This window comes from Oryctolagus cuniculus, chromosome 5, assembly GCF_964237555.1.
Source record: "Oryctolagus cuniculus chromosome 5, mOryCun1.1, whole genome shotgun sequence".
Lineage (NCBI taxonomy): Eukaryota > Metazoa > Chordata > Mammalia > Lagomorpha > Leporidae > Oryctolagus > Oryctolagus cuniculus.
Window position 1 is genome coordinate 115,401,188 of NC_091436.1, and position 23,474 is coordinate 115,424,661.

At 38.0% G+C, this 23,474-nt stretch overlaps 1 protein-coding gene across 50 annotated transcripts in view; it reads right to left on the reverse strand.

Annotated features, from left to right (window-relative positions):
* The window catches only part of MLIP (muscular LMNA interacting protein), a 313,811-nt gene that overhangs the window by 122,419 nt on the left and 167,918 nt on the right, over positions 1-23,474 (reverse strand). For 49 of the 50 annotated variants that reach the window (XM_070073957.1, XM_070073984.1, XM_070073973.1 and 46 more), the window contains one exon: positions 4,057-5,616. The exons of the other annotated variant lie outside the window; for it this stretch is intronic. In XM_070073957.1, coding sequence (XP_069930058.1) covers positions 4,057-5,616 — 1,560 coding nt within the window. The remainder of the gene's footprint in view (positions 1-4,056; positions 5,617-23,474) is intronic. 50 annotated transcript variants of the gene reach the window in all.

The window sequence follows — 23,474 nt, forward strand, 5'->3', positions numbered from 1 at the left end:
AACCAACTATGTGTCTAAAGAGCTTTACTAGCAGGGCAAGCTCATCACTGGTGGCCTTCACAGTTAGAAGTTTTTAGACTGTATCTAATGGATAAATAGCAGAGCATATGAGATTTTGATGTAATGGACAATCCAGTTTTGATATGGAACACCTTGATAACTTACAAGGAGAATAATTTGAACTCTTTCATAAATGGAGGCAAAATATATTTGGAACCCAAACACAATGTCATAGATGAGTTCTATGATGTCCAGTATTTCCCCAGAGAAAACAATGTCTCAAACAAAATAGATGCTAATATAAGAGTAGCCTGAGGAACAATCAGGAGTATCCTCATCCAGTCTAGGATCATGATTATAATGCAAAATAATCTTTTTAAATTTTTCTTGAGAGAGAGAGAGGGATATGCTGGTTCATTCCCCAAATATTTGAAAAAGCTGGGGCTAGGCCAGGCCAAATCCAGAATACTAGAACTTAGCTGGTAGTTGCAGAGACCCAGGTATTTGAATTATCACCTACTCCCTCCCAGAGTGCTCATTAGATAGAAGTTGTTAATAGAAATGGAGCTAAGATTCGAACACAGGCACTTCAATGTGGGATTCTGGCATCCCAAGTAGTCTCTTAGCTGCTGTACAAAAATCCATCCTCAAAATAATATTTTAAAACTAAATCTGAAATTAATATGTTATATACACTGTCATGGTATTTCAAACTGTTCAGGGAAAATAGAATTAAAATATAAGTTCATTTTGGTGCAAAAATTTTGAAATTCATGCATGGTTTTTCATTAATCCTTATTTTCTGTGAACTTTTCAAAGACTTCTCATGTATCTTACTAATGCAAACAGATTCAGAACTAAAGTATTATATCCTTAGAAAAGAAACATCAAATATGTTTTATATCTGAATTTAGCTCAGCATACTCTAGCTATTCCATTTTATTTTAAGATCAAAAAACAGTAGGGCCCAGACTTTGAACTAATATCCATCTTGATTCCTGTATTAATTTGGTGGTCATCTGTATTCCAGGACCCCTATCTTTCTGAGACCTGGGAATACGTGTAGCTGCTCTAAATCTCAAGCTCCCTGACTTCAAAGAGAGCACTGTGCTTGGATTAACACCACACAATAAGGAGCAAGACAAGAAACAACCCATGAAATCACATAAATTCTTTGTTATTGTAAAGCTTTTGTCTATTTCTTTCTGTCATTGTATAACATAATCTCACTAACTTAAACAAAATTAGTCAAATTTAAAAAGATATTGAGATATGATTTATCTATGTCAGTGTCAATTAAAAATTTATACTCATGTTATAATTCCTGAAAAATGAATTAAAAATTAGTTAAAAATTGTATGCTGATGATCTGATCTTTTTCCTGCAGAAATAATATAACAAAAAAGCAGGAAGGAAATAAATATGAAAAAGAGCAACATGTCTGAGGGAGCAACTATTTTTGCAGAATTTGTTATAAATTATATCCTTATAAGAAACTTCATTTCTGCTCAAATGAATAGATTAATGGTTTTTTACTGATAGGTAAATTATAATAATTCTTATTTTAATGATAATCAAATTTATGATGAAATTCTATCAGCTTGAATTGCTTTACTTGAAAATAAAGATAATAAAGCAGAAAAAAGGCAAACATTGAAAATTCTTTATGCTGTGAAGGGAAGTGAGCCAGTGAAAAAGAAGCCTTCAACAAACAGAATCTTAATTTATAAAATGCTCTTGTAGGCTCTGCCTCTTCCCTACCTCTGACTATATCCAAAACAACACAAAATATGAACAAAGCACAGTGAAACCACAAATAGAAACACTTTGTAGGAGATTCTGGAGCAAAATCACTTTTTTAGAAAACAATGAATAATTTAAGGACATGGCAACAAGGTCTAAGAAATGATTACTAATGAATTCAAGAAAAAGTAGCCATCAGATAGTCATGTTTTTAATGAATACACAGCAAATAAATTTCAAAATCACACATATGTATTGAAAAGATAATAACTAGATCATTTTGCCTCAACTAAATAAGAATTTTAAGTTTGGAATCATAGAGAAAATTAAATTGTATTAATCTCATTTGATTTAGATGTTTAAAAAACAAGAAGTTAATTTTAAACTACATATTTTAAATGACCCAAGTGTCATCTAAATTGGGAATTCTGATAATTAGTCCATAATGATTTCCTTAAAGTGAATTATAAAGTAGACTAACTTGATAGGTAATATAAGTTATTATTTTGTGGCAATAAATCATACTAATAAAGAATCTGGGTTTAAGAATTAGTAGACTTAAATTAATATGAATGTCAGTTTTGTACCAGATGTGTGACCTGAACAAATAATTCACTGAACCTTAGCCTCTTGACATATACAAAACAAGGATAATAATATAACCAATATCACATGGTTATAAAACTTAACTAATATAATCAAGTTTAATTAATTTTGTTTTTATAGCTATCAGCATAATTCTTGGCTAACAGAAGCTATTTGATATATGTAACTATAATTATCCTACTTTTATTATTATTTGATTATAAGATGAATTTTCTTGTAAGTCCAATATAGTCTTTTGGGATCATCTTCTGTGAATTTAGTCAGGTTGTTTTTTGTTTCTGAAATGCAAACTTCTTTCTTATGCATTAAGCAAAATCCTAAACATTTCAAGCAGTCCTGCCATTTATGATAATGTATCTCACTAACCATATCCCATATTAATGTTGAAATTTTTAAAGACACAGCATTTTATCTTCTCTTTTTAAAACCAACCTTCAAAGAAAATAGTATAGTGATAGGCATAGAGTAGTGTAGTGTTTAGTGCATTTTTTTAAGTTGTACTGTACTAATTAAGCATCATTACTAAGATCATGTTGGTCACCTTATCTCCCTAGCCTTACATTCCTCACCCAACAAATGGCAAAATTAAGTACACTCTCCATGGTACTGAAACTGTATTATTTCAATGCAGGTGACTGAAAATTCCCATCCATCCTTGTACAAGCACTATCACAATTTCAATTTTGTTTATATAACAGCTATAAAATTCTGAGTATGTAAGATCCACATTCGGATTATTTGACAATACTTGGGAAGTGAGTATGACCTGAAGAACAGAACTGCAGGATCACTCATTCAAATGTTTCCCTACTTTTATTAAAAAAATGTTCTTTTACATCCTTGCTCAACTCAACTGCTCAGAGCATTTAAGGACCAACATTTCCCTTCTCTTAATTCTACTTCATTGTACCCAGCTTTTCATCATTTCAATATTTGAAACTACTAAGAGTTTAGTTAGTGCTTATAATAAATCAAATATTTTTAATATAAAGGAATTTTTAATTTGCTTTTGCCCTGCACATACAAAGCCAAATACATACTTGATATAGAATGTGACATATGGACCAGCAAAGAAGTCAACCTAGAACATTGGGAAAATTAATATAATAAAAATGATATAATAATAATTATAACTGAATATAGTCAAGGGGAAACGAGCTTTGTCATATTACCTGTCTATATATTAGCTGTGCTGTGCTAAACCTACAAAATTGAGGAAAATTAATAATAATAATGACTGAATATGAGCAAGCAAAACAGAAATTTGTCAAACAAACTTTGCCATACTACCAGTCCAGATATAAGATGATATTCTATTTTCTACTAATCCTGCCTACTATTCTGTCAGTACAGGACAGAATAGTGTCCCTGCTATTCATATTCTCAAATCTCAACTTGCTGCCTTTAATTCTGTCATCAGGACCATACAATGCCTTGGGCAAAAAATGTCGTTGGCATCATAGATATAAGAAGAAATCTTAGGAAGAGGACTTGCACAACCAAAGGGTTTTACAGAAATGTATACTTTCAAATAGATTATAATTCATCTCCACATTGAAATATTCCACAGCCTTGCCCCACCATACACTTTTTCTACTTCCTTTTAGGAACAGAGTGAATGTCATAATAATAGATTTTTACCAGAAAAAAAAACAGATTGTTACATATATTAAAATAAGCATGCACCATGCAACGTGCAAAAAATACCTTGGGTTTCTTATTTTCAGGGCCTGTTGACATGGACAATGCACAAGGTGAAATCAGCTCCTGGGTTCTTGTTAGAGAGATGGGAGGTGATAGGGTTGAAACAGGTGACCTGTGGCTGGATATTGTGCTTTCATGTTTCCTAAGTCTTGAAGGCAAGGTATCACTACCACAATTTGGGTGCAGTGGTGAGGAACTGAGCTGGAATGGCTGGGTAGGAAGATTAGCAGGAGGGACAGAGGAGGACCCCAAGTTAGGAATAGAGGCAGAGCTGACACTGGGGATAGAGGGTGAACGAGGAGCTGAAGGGGTCAAACCATAGCCAGATAGCTGAGATGATACTGTTTTGGATCTGTTTATCAGATTTGAAAGAGCTGGGGAAGGATGAAAACATTTCTCTGGAGTGGGGAGTGTGGTGCTTTGAATAATAGGAGGAGATACGGAAGTTACTTCAGAGGAGGCTAATGTGGATGTCTTTTCTATACCCCTTAAGTCACCATCCTGTTTGCCCTTGGAAGAGTAAAGAGAAGAGCTTGGTGGGACAGGAGGAAGACCTGCAAAGCTCGCTGTATTGGTTTGTGGCACGGAGAGCTCCGTATTGCTCTTCAAAGATGTAGGTGATGTTGCTTTTTCAGCATTCAAAGAAATAGGGCTGCTACTAAAAGGTTTTGTAGGAGAGAGGGAGGGCCTTTGCGAAACCAGGACAGTCTTGGAGGAAAAAGGTAGGGGAAAGGATTGCTGGGTCAGCTCAGAAACCTGGTTTTCCCCTTGATCTGGTGATCCAGCTCTGAGAGAGCAACTTGAGAGAGACTTTTTAGGAGTGGATGGAATTTGCTTTGCTTTTTGATCAAGTGTGAGTGTGGAAGAGGCCAGGGAGTTGAGAGAGAATGTGGGGCAGGATGCAGGGGATTCAGGTCTTTGGTGAGATGGGTTTGACTTGAGGATAGCAGTGAGAAGGGAAAGCCGAGAGGGCACTGGAGATTTCACCCCTGACCTTGAAAGATTTCCACTAGATGACATTTGGCTACAGATAGTGGAAGAAGAGCCATGGAAAGAGGAGGTAAATGGTTTTGGACTTGGAGAGAGTGAATGTGTGACAATACGGACGGGGATGTACAAGGCAGAGTTTGACTTCAGAGAAGCACCGCAGGATGGTGAAGGAGAAGAGGTTCTCGGACTTTCTCTGGGACTATGGACATGTGAGGTTATAGTTGTCTTCTTCTTCATAGCTTCAGATTTCTGATGTCCAGGTTTCTGATGTGCTGCAGTTGGGCTGGATAGATTAGAACCTGAGAGCTGTGTGGAATGGGGAAACTGTAACGTCGAGGAGGTGCCTTTCGATGCAGGAAAGGGTGAAGAGTGGGTGGCAGTTTGAAAGTACGTAGCTGTTTCTTCTACCAAGGCCCCACTGACATCCAGCCTCCTAGTGTGGAACTCCTCTAGGACAGAGGCTCCGTCGAGGTTAACTGGGTCAGGTGGTGTTTTCTGATTAGTTGGAGAAACAAAGGAGAAAGCAGGTGGTTTACAGGCAAGCTGCTCAGAGGTAGTGGGAGAAGAAGTTAACTAGAGGAAAGAGAAACAGACAGATTGAAATAGGGCATTATTTGTAAAAATATCCAAATATTATTGACACTTGTGTGATTATGCAAGCAATACTATAGTTTACTCAAAAAATACGTTAAACCTACATAGAAATGAAGGAAATTCAGTTTCGCTAATGAGACACTGAAGTGAATTTGAAATAAGACATAAACAAGCTGTGAAGTATTATATCTATAGATCACTTATTCTCCAGGATGAAAATCAATATAAATTGTTTTGCATGCTTCCACTTATAAAATAATCCATTGATATATATAAAGCAGTTCTCTTAATTTGGAATTCTGTGATTAGAAAATATTTAAGTCACCATCAGTATAAATTTCAAAACTCGCTTTGGAAAATTAAACTGATTTTCTTCCATTCTAAGACTATAAACCATAATATAATAATTATGACTTCAATCTTTAGAAAATTTAACATACTTCAAGCGCTTAAAATTCTAAAAACTTGGACTACTTACTCCTACACATTGAACCAAAGTGCCCAGAATTAAAAAGATGAAGTATCCACAATCAACACAGAGTGATAATTTAAATGAGAACAAAGTCCAAAATAGAGAGGGAATTTGAGCTCACTTCCCCTATGACTTTGCCAGAATGAATATTTAACATGAACATATAATGAAAATTAAGCAAATGATTTAGGTTATTCTGGAAGGAAAAGACTTTCTGTCTTATCAACAGAAGCGAGAACACTTTACAAACATAATCCTGCTGAAAAATGCAACTCAACAATCCCATGCCCAATAAAGAGAAAACAAAGAAATGATTTATCATTTTATAACAGAAGCCAGGGAGAGCTTATGAAATAACTGAGTGCATGGGAATTATTATGCCATTTAAAAAAATTATCCAGTACTTTAAGTGAAGTACTGAAATCGTAAGTAATTCTAAAAAAAAAAAAAAAAAAAAAAAAAAAAAAAAAAAAGGGTTTTAGATACAACATTGATTTGATTTTATCAATCTGTAAAAGAAAGAATAAATGTACATGGATAATAAAGAATTTGGAGACTCTCTGTAGTTCAAAGAATTAACGAGTGAAAGGCATTTGATATTGAGATTCAGATGTCACAACAACCACAGCACATCTAGGAGTGCCTGAGTTCAAGCCCAGGCCGCCCTCTTAATGCTTTCTTCCTACAATGCACACCCTGGGAGGTAGCAGGTGATGTTAGATCTTGGCTACCCATTTGGGAGACTCAGATTAAATTCTCAACTCCCAGCCTTGGTCTGGCCAAGGCTCAACTGTTGTGAGCATTTAGAGAGTGAACCAAGGATGGGAAATCCTTCTTTTTATGTCTTTGTGTCTCTCTGGCTTTCAAATAAATCAAATAGGTAAATAAATAAATAAAATTGAAAATATATTAATGAATATTAACATATATATGGCATATGAAGTACATATCAGAAAATTATCTATGAGCCTAACAATTAAACTTAGAAAAGCCTTGTCATATTAACACAAACATATTTCTTGATTTTCTAACATGTTCAGAAGTTTTCCATCAGATTTAATGCAAGTATCTTCATACCATTTAGTTTTGAGCTCTAAAGATATTTAAAATTGAAAAATCCAAACCCATTTCAAACTTCTAAATTTCTGAGCAAATATACCAATATATTCTTTTCTTTTATATGAAATTCATATGTAGATTTGCAACACAGAATTCTTGCACCATAAATAATACTTGAATACATGGACAAAAGTCCAAAACATCAGAAAATCAGAGGTAATTGAAAATCATGAATTCAATCAAACTGAAAAAGGAAGTTTAATAATTCTTTCCTACAAGTTTTTCTTAGAAACAACTCTGCTTAGCCAGTGTTTACATAACTGATTCATATGGTTAGGGTACATATTTAAATCTAAATATCACTAACTGGGCAACTGAATGTTTCTGTCACCACAAAAATGATGATATTCTGTTTGGAGTTATGTAATCATGTATAGTCAAATTAGCATTTAGTGTTAAAAATAATTCTCTCAAAGTTAATAGTACATTCAAGGCTGTAGTTTTTGTTTTACTATAAATGAAATATCTTCTTTAATTGTTTACAACTGATCACTCCTCTTAGAAAGAACAGAGCCATTTAAGCCTATAAATTGCCTTTGCATACTATGCAGGTATCTATTCCTAGGATGGTTGCTAGGTATTTTGTGAATTCATAGCCCTTCAGTCATGCTTCCAACTTATTACAATATACATGAAAAACTCACTAATTTATCCTAATTATACACCAAATTATCACTGTTAAGACAATGAGTCTGTAATTTTGAGGCTTTCATTCAGAAGAAAAGATTACTCCCTCCAACGACACCAATACTCTCACTTCCAACTAAATGTTAGGTAGAACTAAACATTCTACTACAGTAAGTGATATTTACCAAATATAAGCAATTTATTATGTCTTTAATGGCCGATTATTGAGGAAGTTCTAAGAGACAGATCTGAAAGTACAAAAATATGTATGTTTAATCTCAATACAATTTATTATCCTAGTCAATCTATTATTAAATATTTGCAATATATTTATTTCTAACACACAAATACATCGTCATGTTATCCTAATTTATATAAATGTGACACCATAGTTTTATAATTCCCAAAAGTGAGGATTCCATTTTTTAATACAAAAGATTCATTTTCCTGATTTTCTCTCTCATTAATGTTTAAAATAAAGAAATCAATAATTTCATGTGGAAAGAAGGAATGGGCTCCTGTCAAATTCTCAGTCAGTAGTTTGAACCCATCCTTCATTTCTGCTCCTTGAAAATCCTTTCTGATGATGCTGAACTTTTCTATTGAAATCTACCAACTATTTCCATCCATTCATCTTCTGCCATTAATAACTCCCTATGCTTTCTCTAGGTTTATAACTTAAAGAATAAGTCCTTAACCCTAAGACTGTTCTACATCTTCTCCACCTTTTACTTCTCACTTAAGTTTTGTTGATTCCATTGCTTCAAACAGTTCTCTAGAATTTCTTGTAAGATCTCCTAACATCAGCATCTATTGCTTCTTTGATCCTCTCCACCACATATGTCCTCCCAAAGTCATCTGTGAAACTTTCTTCTAGAAAAACTATCCTGAAGTCTGGAATACATTCACAACAGTCCAAATAAGATAAGATGCTTGCAATGTATTATTTTCAACACACAGATCATCTTAATTATAAATCCATCTTTGGATCCTGTGTAACAGAAATTATCAGTTACTTTAGTCACGAAAATCTCTTGTAGTTTTCCCTTAAAATTTTAGTAAATTTTAGATTAACTGCTCCTGTATATAACCAATTTTTAAATTCTGTCTATGGTATTCTTTTTTTTAAATGAAAACGTTTATTGGGGAAAACTCAACAGACTGGAGGGAAGGGTCAAAGAAGGAAAAGAGGGAGAAGGAGAGCATAAGAGAGATCCAGAGAGAGAGACAAAGATCAGGAGACAGAGAGAAAGAGAGCCACAGGTTCAGGAACAGGTCCTTTTTAAATTTTGCCAGAGGGTGGGCAGGGAAGTAGGTACAGCAAATCCCATTAGGATGGGGGTGGATCTTGACATCAGTGGTTGGGCCATGCGACCACCTGGCTTCCAGCAATGGCAGCGGGAGCTAGAGCCTAGGATGGTGTCAGGGTGTAGATCGTGCCTTAGATAAGACTGGGTGTCTAAGGCATTCTAATGTGGCCATGCAGATTCAGGAGGAAGAACACAACTACATGGGACCAATATGTGATGCTGTCCAAACCTTGAGAACTACTCAAAACATTATATATTAAATCAGGCTTTTATTTAGATGTGTTGGAATCTCAAACACATATTAGGAAAAATAGAATTGAATACATACAGGAGCAGCTAATTTTAGAATTAAAATTCTAAAATTTTAGACAGCTTTATAATAGGGATTAGCAAAGACTTTGATTCTCCACTGTCATTATTTATCAACCATTACATTATGGCAGCTAAGCTCTCTAAACTTATCTATTAATAGGTCTTCTCTGATTAATTCTCATAATACCACAGGGAATATTATCAACCTTTCTTTCCTGAAAAAACTAAATATTGTTTTACTGTATTCCTACCTCTAGTTGAACCTTATTTAACCTATAATCACATTAGCTATTTAAAATATAATCACCATACATCTATGGCCAAGACTTTGTCAATGCTTTCTGTCTGTCTACAATGAGCTAAAGATCTTTCTTTCATGGCATTGTCCCTATCCTTCTATCTCTTGATCTGGTCTCATTTCCTTAACCCTTTGCTAATTTTCATTTGTGTTTAGCAATATTTTGTTCAATATCAACCTTCTTACAAGAATTGTCAGCATTTAGCCACATTGGCTTTTTGCTAATCAACTTTTGCCAATCCACTTGACTACTCCATTCTTAAATCAATCCCACCAGCTGCCATTATGTTCCTAGATTAAGTCTGCTTAAATATGCAGTAAGAAGAAAATTACTTTATTCTTTTCATTGGCAGGACCATTGTTCTTGACTTACATATTGTACTTGCACAAGAGTATCAACAAAGAATAGGGCTAGTTTTCCCTGCACCTGTGAAGAATGGGCACCTTTTTCAAATTACATATGGGCTAGGTGAGACACTCTGGTTTGCTCTTATCACAAATTCAAGGTCTATGGTCACAGCTGGGCCTAATGCCTTTCAGCATATTTGTTGCTTGTTCTGTTTTGCTCTTTTCTTTAGTTTGAACCTTGGCTTCCACTTCTGTTCTTCTAAAAATGTAATGTTCTCAACAAACCGTTAACTTACTACTTAGCCTAGTTTACTTAATAGATCCAGATTTCTTTTACCTAAAATAAATTGAGATTACTAGGAAAGCAAATTTTCTAGATTCACTCTTATCCCATTTTTAAAAGAAAAAATGATGACTTTCCACTTTTAAAGGGAGAATTTTCCCTGTGTACTTTGAATCGCAGCAGCTCTTTCCCTCTTAGAGGCCTCATTTCATGAGTTACCTTTCATAATATATGTGTTAACACTTTTCTTTATTAGCTTTGTCATCACAACATAAAGTAAAAATCCTCTCAATCTTTAAAAGTATAAAACAGTAAACATTCTTGCGGTAGAAAGTGAAAATCACAATTCTCTATTCTTAGGATAATGAAAGCACAGTCCTTTTCCACGCCTGAGTTGACTATTTTGTCAAGTGAGAGAATAGCAAATGCCATACAAGAAGTAATGGTTTGCCATGATGTGAATGAGCCCAGCTAGTCTGCTAGAGGAGGTAAGACCACATCTCCAAAGACAACTAACCACCCAAATCAGCAGCCAACCACAATCAAATCAGCCACACCTAATACATATAGAATCATCTGGCTCAACACAGCCCAAGCTGTTGATTTGAAGATTTTTGAGCTAAACTAGTAGTTATGTTTGAAAACACTAAATTTTGGCTTGATTTTTTTTTAAGCAGCAAAAGCTAACTAATAAGTCTTATGGATACACAGATAAACAGATATTCATGGATCTCGTATTTCTCATGGTTACATATTCACATGGTTTCTTCTGTGCCAAATCTGTACAATACAATTAATGTACTTATTTCTTTACATTTTGAAACAAACACACCCTAAAATGACCTCCCAAAGATCTATGGCCGTGTATGAGCCTCTCTTCTTCAATACAGGTGGAAACTATCACTTCTTTCTTATCAATAGAAACTGACAAAGAAGAAAGGGTTTTTCAGATAATCAGTTGACTTTACATTAATTAAAAGGAATATTATCTTGTATGGTCTAACCTTATCAAGCAAGCTTTTTAAAAGAAAGTCATGAGGGCCAGCACTGTGGTATAGTGGGCTAAGCCTACACCAGAGGTGCTAGAATCCCATATTGGCACTGGTTTGTGTCCTGGCTGCTCCTATTCCGATCCAAATCTCTACTATGGCCTGAGAAAGCAGTAGAAGATGGCTCAAGTGCTTGGGCCCCTGTACCCATGTGGGAGACCCAGAGGAGGCTCCTGGCTCCTGGCTTTGATAGGCCTACCTTCAGCCATTGCAGCCATTTGAGGAGTAAACCAGTAGAAGGAAGACCTTTCTCTCTATCCCTCTCTATGCCTGTAACTCTGCCCCTCAAATTAATAAATAAAATCCTTAACAAAGAGAAAGTCACAAGGTTAGAGACTCAAAGCTTCAGAGAATTTATCTTGTACTAGTTTTAAGAAGCAAGCTTTCAGGAATTCTTTACCCTCAAGGAAATGATTTGCACCACAAATACAAAGGGACTTGGAAGAGGATCTTTTCTTGGTGATTCAGAAAATGCAGCCTGGCTGACGCATTAATCTCAACCTTGAGAAACTCTGAATGAATCTGACTCAGACATACCAATATTTCTGAACTACAAAAACAAGGAGAAAACAAACATGAGGGTTTTTTTTAAGTCACTAAATGTGTAGAAATCTGTTTTGCAACAGACAAGTTGTATAGTTCCTACTGACTTCTTAACAGCTTTTCCCCCACCTCTTTTAGAGACTGTTATCACCAAGTTCTAAAATTATTTCTTTTTTCCCTAAAACCAAAAGACACCTGAATTCCTATCCTTTTGTGATTTTTCTATAGAATATGACTTTCCCCTTGTCTACCTTGTTTTCAAAACTGTTTTGTCTGGGTCTGGCACTGTAGTACAGAGGGTTAAAGCTGCAGCCTACAGCTCCGAGATCCCACATGGATGCCAGTTCAAGTCCCAGCTGCTCTGCTTCCAATCCAGCTCTCTGCTATGGCCTGGGATAACAGTAGAAGATGTCCAAACTTCTTGGGGCCCTGCACCCATGTGGGAGAACTGGAAGAAGCTCCTGGCTCCTGGCTTCGGATCAGCTCAGCTCTGGTCATTGCAGTCACTTGAGGAGTTAACCAGCAGATATAAGACCACTATCTCTCTTTCTCTGGTTCTACCTCTTTCTGTAACTCTGACTTTCAAATAAATAAAATAAATCTTTAAAAAAAACTGTTTTATCCATGACTTCTACTACATCATTCTTATTTTAAGTTCCCTTCTTCTGATGAATTCTTTTCATATCTCTCCTCTTCTTTCATCCTCTTCTTGTATCTTGATACTTCCTTGCCTATTCCCACAACATGGATATCACAGAAACAAAAAGAATCATCAGGAACAAAGAGCTGTATGCCAACAAATCAGGGAACCTAGAGATAATGGATAGATTCGAGGACACGAGCAATCTACCAAAATTGAGTCATGAAGATATAGAAAATCTAAACAGACCAATAGCTAAGGCAGACCTTGAATCAGTAATAAAGACCCTGCAAACAAAGAAAAGCCCAGGAATGGAAGGCTTCACTGCTGAAGTCTTCACTGCTGACTCTATCAGATGTTTAAAGAAGAACTAATTCCAATTCTTCTCAAGCTACTCAAAACCATTGAAATGTAGGGAATCCTAACAACTCCTTTTTATGAAGTCAGCATCACCTTAATTCCTAAACCCAAAAAACGTAGCAACAAAGAAAGAGAACTATAGACCTATTTCCCTGAGGAACATAAATGCAAAAAGCCTCAAAATACTAGCCAATCAAATCCAACAACACAGCAGAAAGGCCATTCACCCAGGCGGAGCCAAGATGGCGGAATAGTGAGGACGTGCACTGATGGTCCGGGAAAAGATAGGTTGATAAAAGAGAAATTACAGTAATTTCAGGGAAAGGCTCAGGAAAAAAATTGCAGAGGAAACTCTTCCAGATCTAGTGGATGTGACATGGATGACCTGTGGGAAAAGCAAGGATGCCCACGGCTCCGAAGCCCAACAGCAGAGTCTACGCATCTGTGCTGGAAGAGGAGTGAGCTCAGTAACCTGAGACATTGGAGGGGGAAACAGCAGACAGAGCCTAGAGGGAACTAGGCTTGAAACCCCACTGGGGAAAGTTCACAAGGCTAACTACAGGAAAGAGGGAAAAAAAAGCGGGGGGGACCGATACGGACGAGTTTCTCTCTCCGCCCACCTCGCAAAAGGGTACAAGAGACAAAGAGCAGGCGCCATTCTGGACATACGTAAAAGGTGTGTGACCTCAGGGCTGTGCACAACCTCAGAGCTGTGCCTGCCCTCAGTCAGACAGAAAAACCTGACTCTGAGGGGGGTGAAATACCAGGAGGTTAGGACTTAGTGAATGGGTGGAGCTAATGAACTGAGGCGGTGAAAAAAGAGACGGTGGGTGAGAGCATTCATGGAGGTCACATGAGTACTCTCCAGAGACACTACAATTCGGTAACCTTGGCAAACCGGTGGGAGACTGCAGGAGAAATTGAGCCCACACTGAGGTCAGAACAGATTCTTTGTGTGGTCCATGGGAAAAAGCAGACGAATGATATACACACAGAAGCCAGAGATCGGAAGCGAACTACCATCAGTTCCACTAAGCTGTGCAGTATTACGTCCCTCCTGAATAAAAAATAATAAATAAATAAAGAGAGATTTACCACACCTAACCTGAGTGTGTCACCTTTGGCACACCCTTAACCCTGAAGAAATAAGCAGAGCTCTCTGGCTACACCCATCTCAAGCCTCCAAGGCTCCTCCAACAGCAGACAGTTCACTTAACACAGTCATAGTATAACAAGCAAAAAAAAAAAAACACCACAGCGAGGGAAGAAGAATTCAAAGAATATCTCCACAATGCCAAGCAACAAACACAGAAACCAAGGGAACAAGATCAATGAAGACATTATGACGACCCAAATGAACAAAACACCCCAAGCCAAGATTATGAAGATGATGAGATAGAAGAAATGCAAGATACGGATTTCAAAAAATTTATGATAAGAACATTTAGAAGTTTTCAAAAGCAAATTCTTGAACTACGGAAATCGTTACTGGACAGGATAGAAAATCTCTCTCGTGAAAATGAAATCTTAAGGAGGAACCAAAATGAAACGCAGAAACTAGTAGAACAGGAAAGTGTGATAGTGAAGAGAAATAAAAATGAAATGAAGAACTCAATACATCAAATGACAAACACATTAGAGAGTCTTAAAAACAGAGTCAGTGAAACAGAAGAGAGAATATTGGACTTAGAAGACAGAGCAAAGGAAAGTATACAGTCAAACCAAAGAAAAGAAGAGGAAATTAGAAATATAAAAAATATTGATGGGAATCTAGAGGATACTATTAAAAAACCCAACATTCAAGTTCTAGGACTTCATGAAGGCATGGAGAGAGAGAAAGGATTAGAAGGCCTTTTTTGTTAGATACTATTAGAGAACTTCCTGGGTTTGGAGAAGGACAGAGACATCCTAGTACAGGAAGCTCATAGAACCCCTAGTAAACATGACCAAAAGAGATCCTCACCACAACACGTTGTAATTAAACTCACCCCAGTAAAACATAAAGAAAAGATCCTAAAATGTGCAACAGAGAAACATCAGAATACTCTCAGAGGATCTGCAATTAGACTCACAGCAGTCTTCTCATCAGAAACCCTACAGGCTAGGAGGGAATGGAGAGACATAGCCCCTATCGAATGGGGAAAATTTGGAAGCATTTCCACTGAGATCTGCTACCAGACAGGGATGCCCAATCTCATCACCGCTATTCAATATAGTTCTGGAAGTTTTAGCCAGAGCTATTAGGCAAGAAAAAGAAATTAAAGGGATACAAATTGGGAAGGAAGAACTCAAACTATCCATCTTTGCAGATGATATGATTCTCTACTTAGGGGATCCAAAGAACTCTACTAAGAGACCATTGTAACTCCTAGAAGAGTTTGCCAAATACCAGGATACAAAGTCAATGCACAAAAATCAACAGCCTTTGTATACACAGGCGATGCCACGGCTGAGAAAGAACTTCTAAGATCAATCCCATTCACAATAGCCACAAAAACAATCAAATACCTTGGAATAAACTTAACCAAGGTCGTTAAAGATCTCTACGATGAGAATTACAAAATCTTGGCCAGCACCGCGGCTCACTAGGCTAATCCTCCGCCTTGCGGCGTCGGCACACCAGGTTCTAGTTCCAGTCAAGGAGCTGGATTCTGTCCCAGTTGCCCCTCTTCCAGGCCAGCTCTCTGCTGTGGCCAGGGAGTGCAGTGGAGGATGGCCCAAGTGCTTGGGCCCTGCACCCCATGGGAGACCAGGAGAAGTACCTGGCTCCTGCCATCAGATCAGCGCGGTGCGTCGGCCGCAGCACACCGGCCATGGTGGCCACTGGAGGGTGAACCAATGGCAAAAAGGAAGACTTTTCTCTCTGTCTCTCTCTCTCACTGTCCACTCTGCCTGTCAAAAAAAAAAAAAAAAAAGAGAGAGAGAGAATTACAAAATCTTAAAGAAAGAAATAGAAGAGGATACCAAAAAAATGGAAAAATCTTCCATGCTCATGGATTGGAAGAATCAATATCATCAAAATGTCCATTCTCCCAAAAGTAATTTATAGATTCAATGAGACACTAATCACAATACCAAAGACATTCTTCTCAGATCTGGAAAAAATGATGCTGTAATTAATATGGAGACACAGGAGACCTCGAATAGCTAAAGCAATCTTGTACAACAAAAACAAAGCTGGAGGCATCACAATACCAGATTTCAGGATATACTACAGGGCAGTTGTAATCAAAACAGCATGGTACTGAACAGACAGATGGATAGACCAATGGAACAGATTTGAAACACCAGAAATCAATCCAAACATCTACAGCCAACTCATATTTGATCAAGGATCCAAAACCAATCCCTGGAGTAAGGACAGTCTATTCAACAAATGGTGCTGGGAAAATTGGATTTCCATGTGCAGAAGCATGAAGCAAGACCCCTACATTTTACCTTACACAAAAATCCACTCAACATGGATTAAAGACCTAAATCTACAACCTGACAGCATCAAATTATTAGAGAACATTGGAGAAACCCTGCAAGATATAGGCACAGGCAAAGACTTCTTGGAAAAGACCCCAGAAGCACAGGCAGTCAAAACCAAAATTAACATTTGGGATTACATCAAATTGAGAAGTTTCTGTACTGCAAAAGAAACAATCAGGAAAGTGAAGAGGCTACCGACAGTATGGGAAAAAATATTTGCAAACTATGCAAAAGCAAAGGGTTAATAACCAAAATCTATAAAGAGTTCAATAAACTCCACAACATCAAAACAAAAAACCCATTTAAGAGATGGGCCAAGGACCTCAATAGACATTTTTCACAAGAGGAAATCCAAATGGCCAACAGACACATGAAAAAATGTTCAAGACCACTAGCAATCAGGGAAATGCAAATCAAAACCACAATGAGGTTTCACCTCACCCCAGTTAGAATGGCTCACATTCAGAAATCTACCAACAACAGATGCTGGAGAGGATGTGGGAAAAAGGGACACTAACCCATTGTTGGTGCGAATGCAAAGTTGTTAAGCCTCTATGGAAGTCAGTCTGGAGATTCCTCAGAAATCTGAATATAACCCTACCATTCAACCCAGCCATCCCACTCCTTGGAATTTACCCAAAGGAAATTAAATTGGCAATCACAAAAGCTATCTGCACATTAATGTTTATTGCAGCTCAATACACAATAGCTAAGACCTGGAGTCAACCCAAATGCCCATCAACAGTAGATTGGATAAAGAAATTATGGGACATGTACTCTATAGAATACTATACAGCATCAAAAACAATGAAATCCGGTCATTTGCAGCAAAATGGAGGAATCTGGAAAACATCATGCTGAGTGAAATAAGCCAGTCCCAGAGGGACAAATATCATATGTTCTCCCTGATTGGTGACAACTAATCGAGCATCAAATAGGAAACCTGGTGAAACGAAATGGACACTATGAGAAACACTGACTTGGTCAGCCCTTGTCCTGACTGTTGATGTACAATTTAATACTTCATAACTTTTAGTATTTTTGTTTGTTCAACTTAATACCATTGGTGAGCTATGTAATTAACACACGATTATTTAGGTATGTAAAGTAACTGAAAAGTGATCTCTGTTAAATATAAGAGTGGGGGCTGGTGCCGTGGCTCACTAGGCTAATCCTCTGCCTGCAGCGCCGGCACCCCGGGTTCTAGTCCCGGTCGGGGCGCCAGATTCTGTCCCTGTTGCCCCTCTTCCAGGCCAGCTCTCTGCTGTGGCCAGGGAGTGCAGTGGAGGATGGCCCAAGTGCTTGGGCCCTGCACCCCATGGGAGACCAGGATGAGTATCTGGCTCCTGCCATCGAATCAGCATGGTGCATAGGCCGCAGCGCGCCGGCCATGGCGGCCATTGGAGGGTGAACCAACGGCAAAGGAAGACCTTTCTCTCTGTCTCTCTCTCTCTCTCACTGTCCACTCTGCCTGTCAAAAAGATAAAATAAAATAAAATAAAATAAAATAAATATAAAAGTGGGAATAAGAGGGAGGAGATGTACAATTTGGGACATGCTCAAGGTGACTTGCCCAAGTGGTGGAGTTAGAAATGTGCCAGGGGATTCCAATATAATCCCATCAAGGTGGCATGTACCAATGCCACCTCACTAGTCCAAGTGATCAAATTCAGGTCACAATAGACCATAATGATAGGTCTAAGAGTCAAAGGGATCACATAAACAAGACTAGTGTCTGCTAATACTAACTGATAGAATCAAAAAGGGAGAGAACGATCCAACATGGGAAGTGGGATACACAGCAGACTCACAGAATGGCAGTTGTCCTAAACAGCTCTCTGGCCTCAGAATCACCCCTTAAGGCATTCAGATCTGACTGAAGAGCCCATGAGAGTATTTTAGGCATGGAAAGCCAAGGCACTCAGGCAAAAAAAAAAAAAAAAAAAGACCTAAATGAAAGATCTCTGCAAGTGAGATCCCAGTGGAAAGAACGGGGCTATCAAAGAAGGAGTTACCTTTCTCTGAAGTGAGGAAAGAACTTCCACTTTGACTATGGCCTTGTCGAAATAAGATCAAAGATGGCGAGCTCAGGGGGCTTCCATGGCCTTGGCAACTCATGACTAGAGCCTGGGAAGATTGCTGACGTCTTAAACAAGAGTGTCAAATTGTTAATTCAACAACAGGAGTCACAGTGCACTTACTCCCCATGTAGGATCTCTGTCCTTAATGTGTAATTCAATGTGAATTAATGATATGACTAGTGCTCAAACAGTATTTGGCACTTTGTGTTCTGTGTGGGGGTAAACTGATGAAATTTTTACTTAATATATACTAAATTGATCTTCTGTATATAAAGATAATTGAAAATGAATCTTGATGTGAATGAAATGGGAGAGGGAGCTGCAGATGGGAGGGTTGCGGGTGAGAGGGAAATTATGGGGGGAAAAGCCATTGTAATCCACAAACTGTATGGAAATTTACATCTACTAAATAAAAGTTAAAAAAAAAAGATCATTCACCCAGACCAAATGAGATTTATCAATGGTAAGCAGGGATGTTTCAACATTCACAACTCAATCAATGGGGCACATCACATTAACAAACTGAAGAATAAAAACCATATAATTGTCTCAATAGATGAAGAAAAAGCATTCAATAGAATACAACATCATTTCATGATGAAAAACTTAAGCAAATTGTGTATGGAATGAACATTCCTTAAGATAGTCAAGGCAATTTATGAGAAACTGCTAACATCTGGAACCAGATGAGGATGCCCACTGTCACCATTGCTATTCAACACAGCGTTGGAGGTCTTAGCCAGAGTCATTAGGTATGAAAAAGAAATCAAAAGGATATAAAGTGGAAAGGAAGAAGTCAAATTATCCCTATTTTTAGATGACATGATTCTATGTATAAGGTAGCTAAAAGACCCTACTAAGAGACTATTGGAACTCACAAAAGAGTTTACTAAAATGGTAGAATATAAAATCAACACTCAAAAATCAATAGCCTTTGTATACACAGAAAATTCCAAGGCTGAGAAATAATTTCTTTTATTTATTTATTTATTTTTGACAGGCAGAGTGGACAGTGAGAGAGAGACAGAGATAAAGGTCTTCCTTTTCCATTGGTTCACTCCTCATTGGCCACTGCGGCCGGCGCACCGCACTGAACCGAAGCCAGGAGCCAAGTGCTTCTCCTGGTCTCCCATGCGGGTACAGGGCCCTAGCACCTGGGCCATCCTCCACTGCACTCCCGGGCCACAACAGAGAGCTGTACTGGAAGAGGAGCAACCGGGACAGATCTGGCACCCTGACCGGGACTAGAACCCAGTGTGCTGGCGCCACAGGCAGAGGATTAGCCTAGTGAGCCGCGGTGCCGGCCTGAGAAAAAATTTCTAAGATCAATTTCATTCATAATAGTTACATAAAAATTAAACACCTTGAAATACATTTAACCAAAAGGTAAAAGATTTCTATTATGAAAATTACAAAATATTAAAGGAAGAAACAATAAGAGAAGACACAAAAAATAGAAAAATCTTCCATATTCATTGATTGGAAGAATTAATACCATCAAAAGTTCCATACTACCAAAAGCAATTTCCAGATTCAATGCATTCCCAGTCAAAATGCCAATGACATTCTTCTCAGGTCTGGATGAAATTATGCTAAAACTTTTATGGAAACCTGAGAGACTCTGAGCAGTTAAAGCAATCTTAAACAACCAAAACAAAGCTTTAGACATCACAATACCATATTTCAAGACATACTAAGGGGCAGTTGTAATCAAAACGGCCTGAAACCAGCACAAAAATCAACATATGGGCCATCGGAACAGAATAGAAACTTAAGAAATCAATCCATGCATCCACAACCAACTAATCTTTGACTAAGGATATGAAAACAACCCCTAGACAAAGGACAGTCTCTTCAATATAGTGCTGGGAAAACGGAATCTCCACACACAGAAGTATGAAAAAAGCCTCCTAACTTACACCTAACAAAAATCTATGACCTGATACCATCAAATTACTAAACAGAGAATTGGGGAAACTGAAAGACATTGATATAGGTAATGACTTCGTGGAAAAGACCCCAGAAGCACAGGCAATCAAAGCCAAAATAGACAAATGGAATTATATCAAGCTGAAAAGCTTCTGCACTGCAAATGAAACCCTCAGCAAAGTGAAAATGCAATCAACAGAATGGGAAAAATATTTGCAAACTATTAAACTGATAAAGGATTAATATTCAGAATGTATAAAGAGGTCAAGGAACTCATCAATAACACATGCAATCCAATGAAGAAATAGGCAAAGGACTTGAACAAACATTTTTCAAAAGAGGAAATCTGAATGGCCAATATACACATGAAAAAATACTCAGGATCACTACCCATCAGGGAAATGCAAATCAAAACCACAATGAGGCTTCCTCTCATTCCATGTGAGCACCAGTTCGAGACTTAGCTGCTCACTTCTGACTCAGCTCCCTGCAAATATGCCTGGGAATGCAGCAGAAAATGGCCCAAGTCATTGAGCCCCTTCACCCACGTGGAAGATACAGAAGAAGCTCCTGACTGCTGGCTTTGGGTTGTTGCAGCCATTTGGGGAGTGAACCAGCAGATGGAAGATTCTCTCTCTCTCTCTCTCTCTTTCTCTCTCTCTCTCTCCCTCCCTCCCTCTATATCTCCCTCCCTTGCTATGTAACTTTGTGTTTTAAATATATAAATTTTTAAAAATAAATAAATACATACATAAAATCTCTCCTGCTACATATATTTCCTACTCTGTGCCCAAAAGCACACTGCCCTCAGTAAATTCTTAAATAGAGAAATCGCTTGCTAAGGGCCTGCCATGGGTCAGACATGGTTCTAGGCATTTTGCATATATAACATCATTAATCTTCAGTAGAATGTTGACACTATGATCACTTCATTTACTAATTAGGAAACTAAGATTTGTGATTTCAAATTCTTGTCAAGAAGAGCATAGCCCGAAGTTGTCTATCTCATTTTTGTATCTCATTCATGACCTCCCTGCCCTCACGTCCCTTCCACAATCTCAACATGATTTCTGTCCCCTTTACCACATATGCACTAGTCCCACTAAGATGACCAAATGACCTCTGACTTGCAGATTTATTGGGCCTGGGGATCCTACATTTTACCTTGTTTTGTATTTCCTCTGTAGTCTCCTCTTTCTGTTGAAAGTTCCATTATCTGTTGTTATCTGTCATGTCCAACTTCTTTGGCTCTTTCTGAAACTTCTGAATTGGTTTCTTTTTTTCACAGATCCTTTGTAGTTTGATATTTCCTTGCTTAAAAGTTACATTGCCTTGTTTTACATTCATTCCCTGAATAAATTCTCCACTCTGACCACCTCAACCCAATGGAAAGTATTTCCAGTCTCCATTTCTCTCTTGCGTCTCTGATTCTAGTTGCTTTCTAGATATCGTCACACAGTTTCACCAACACATCCTCCAACTCAACTTTATATATCTGATCTCTTTCTACCTCTTCCCAAGACCATAATTAATGATGCCAATGCTAACCTAATTTTCTTTTTTAATTTTTTTTTATTTGACAGGTAGAATTATGGAAAGAGAGAGAGAGAGAGAGAGAGAGAGAGAGAAAGGTCTTCCTTCTGTTGGTTCACCCCCGAAATGGCCACTACAGTCAGCACTGCGCCAATCCAAAGCCAGGAGCCAGGTGCTTCTTCCTGGTCTCCCATGCAGGTGCAGGGGCCCAAGCACCTGGGCCATCCTCCACTGCCCTCCTGGGGCACAGCAGAGAGCTGGACTGGACGAGGAGCAACTGGGACTAGAACCCGACGCCCATATGGGATGCCAGCGCCACAGGCAGAGGATTAACCAAGCGAGCCACGGTGCCAGCCCCTAAACTAATTTTCTTGATTATAAACTTCATTCATGATTAATTTTTCCATACGCCACATTTTTCCTTTTTTCATAAGTCCAACTAATTCCATCCTATATGGTTTTCTTTTTATTCCTACTGTCACTACTTTATAAACCTTTATAAAGGTCCTTCAGAAAAATCACTCTGTATCATGTATATATTCACCTAGATTTTAACTCTAATATCAGCCCTATGTAAGGTAATTCTTAGACCTTCACATCAAACTTCAAGTTTCCTTTTTCTAAATAATATTTTTAAAAGTTTGATTCAAAGGAGCCGGTGCTGTGGTGCAGCAGGTTAACGACCTGGCCTGAAGTGCCGGAATCCCATATGGGCACCAGTTCTAGTCCTGGTTTCTCCTCTTCCAGTCCAGCTCTCTGCTATGGCCTGGGACAGCAGTAGAAGATGGCCCAAGTCCTTGGGCCCCTGCACCCACACGGGAGACCCGGAAGAAGCTTCTGGCTCCTGGCTTCCGATCAGCACAGCTCTGGCCATTGCAGTCATCTGGGGAGTGAACCAGTGGATGGAAGACCTCTCTCTCTCTGTCTCTACCTCTCTCTGTAACTCTGTCTTTCAAATGAATAAAATAAATCTTTAAAAATTTTTAAAATAAGTTTGATTCAACTACTTTTTATATAGTATTTTTACTTTTGACATATTTTACTTGGCATTTTATTTAGCATAATATACTTTCACTTAAACATGCCACTTCAAAAAAAGTATATAAGACATATATACAGGTGCCTACCCCTGTGACACAATGTGTTAAGCAGCCACCTGTGACAGGAATCTCATGTGAGCACTGGTTCAAGTCCCTGATGCTCTACTTCTGATTCATCTCCCTGCTAATTTGTCTGGGAAAGCAGAATAAGATGCACAAGGACATGGACCACTGCAACCCAAGGTGGAGATCCTGATGAAATTCCTGGTTCCTGATATCAGTCCAGCCCAGCCCTGGCTGTTGTGGCCATTTGAGGAATGAATCAGTGGGGCAGGGCTGGGGAGGGGGGCCTTTCTCTCTGTCTCTCGATCATTCTTTGTAATTCTGCCTTATGGAAAAATAAATAAATCTTTTTTAAA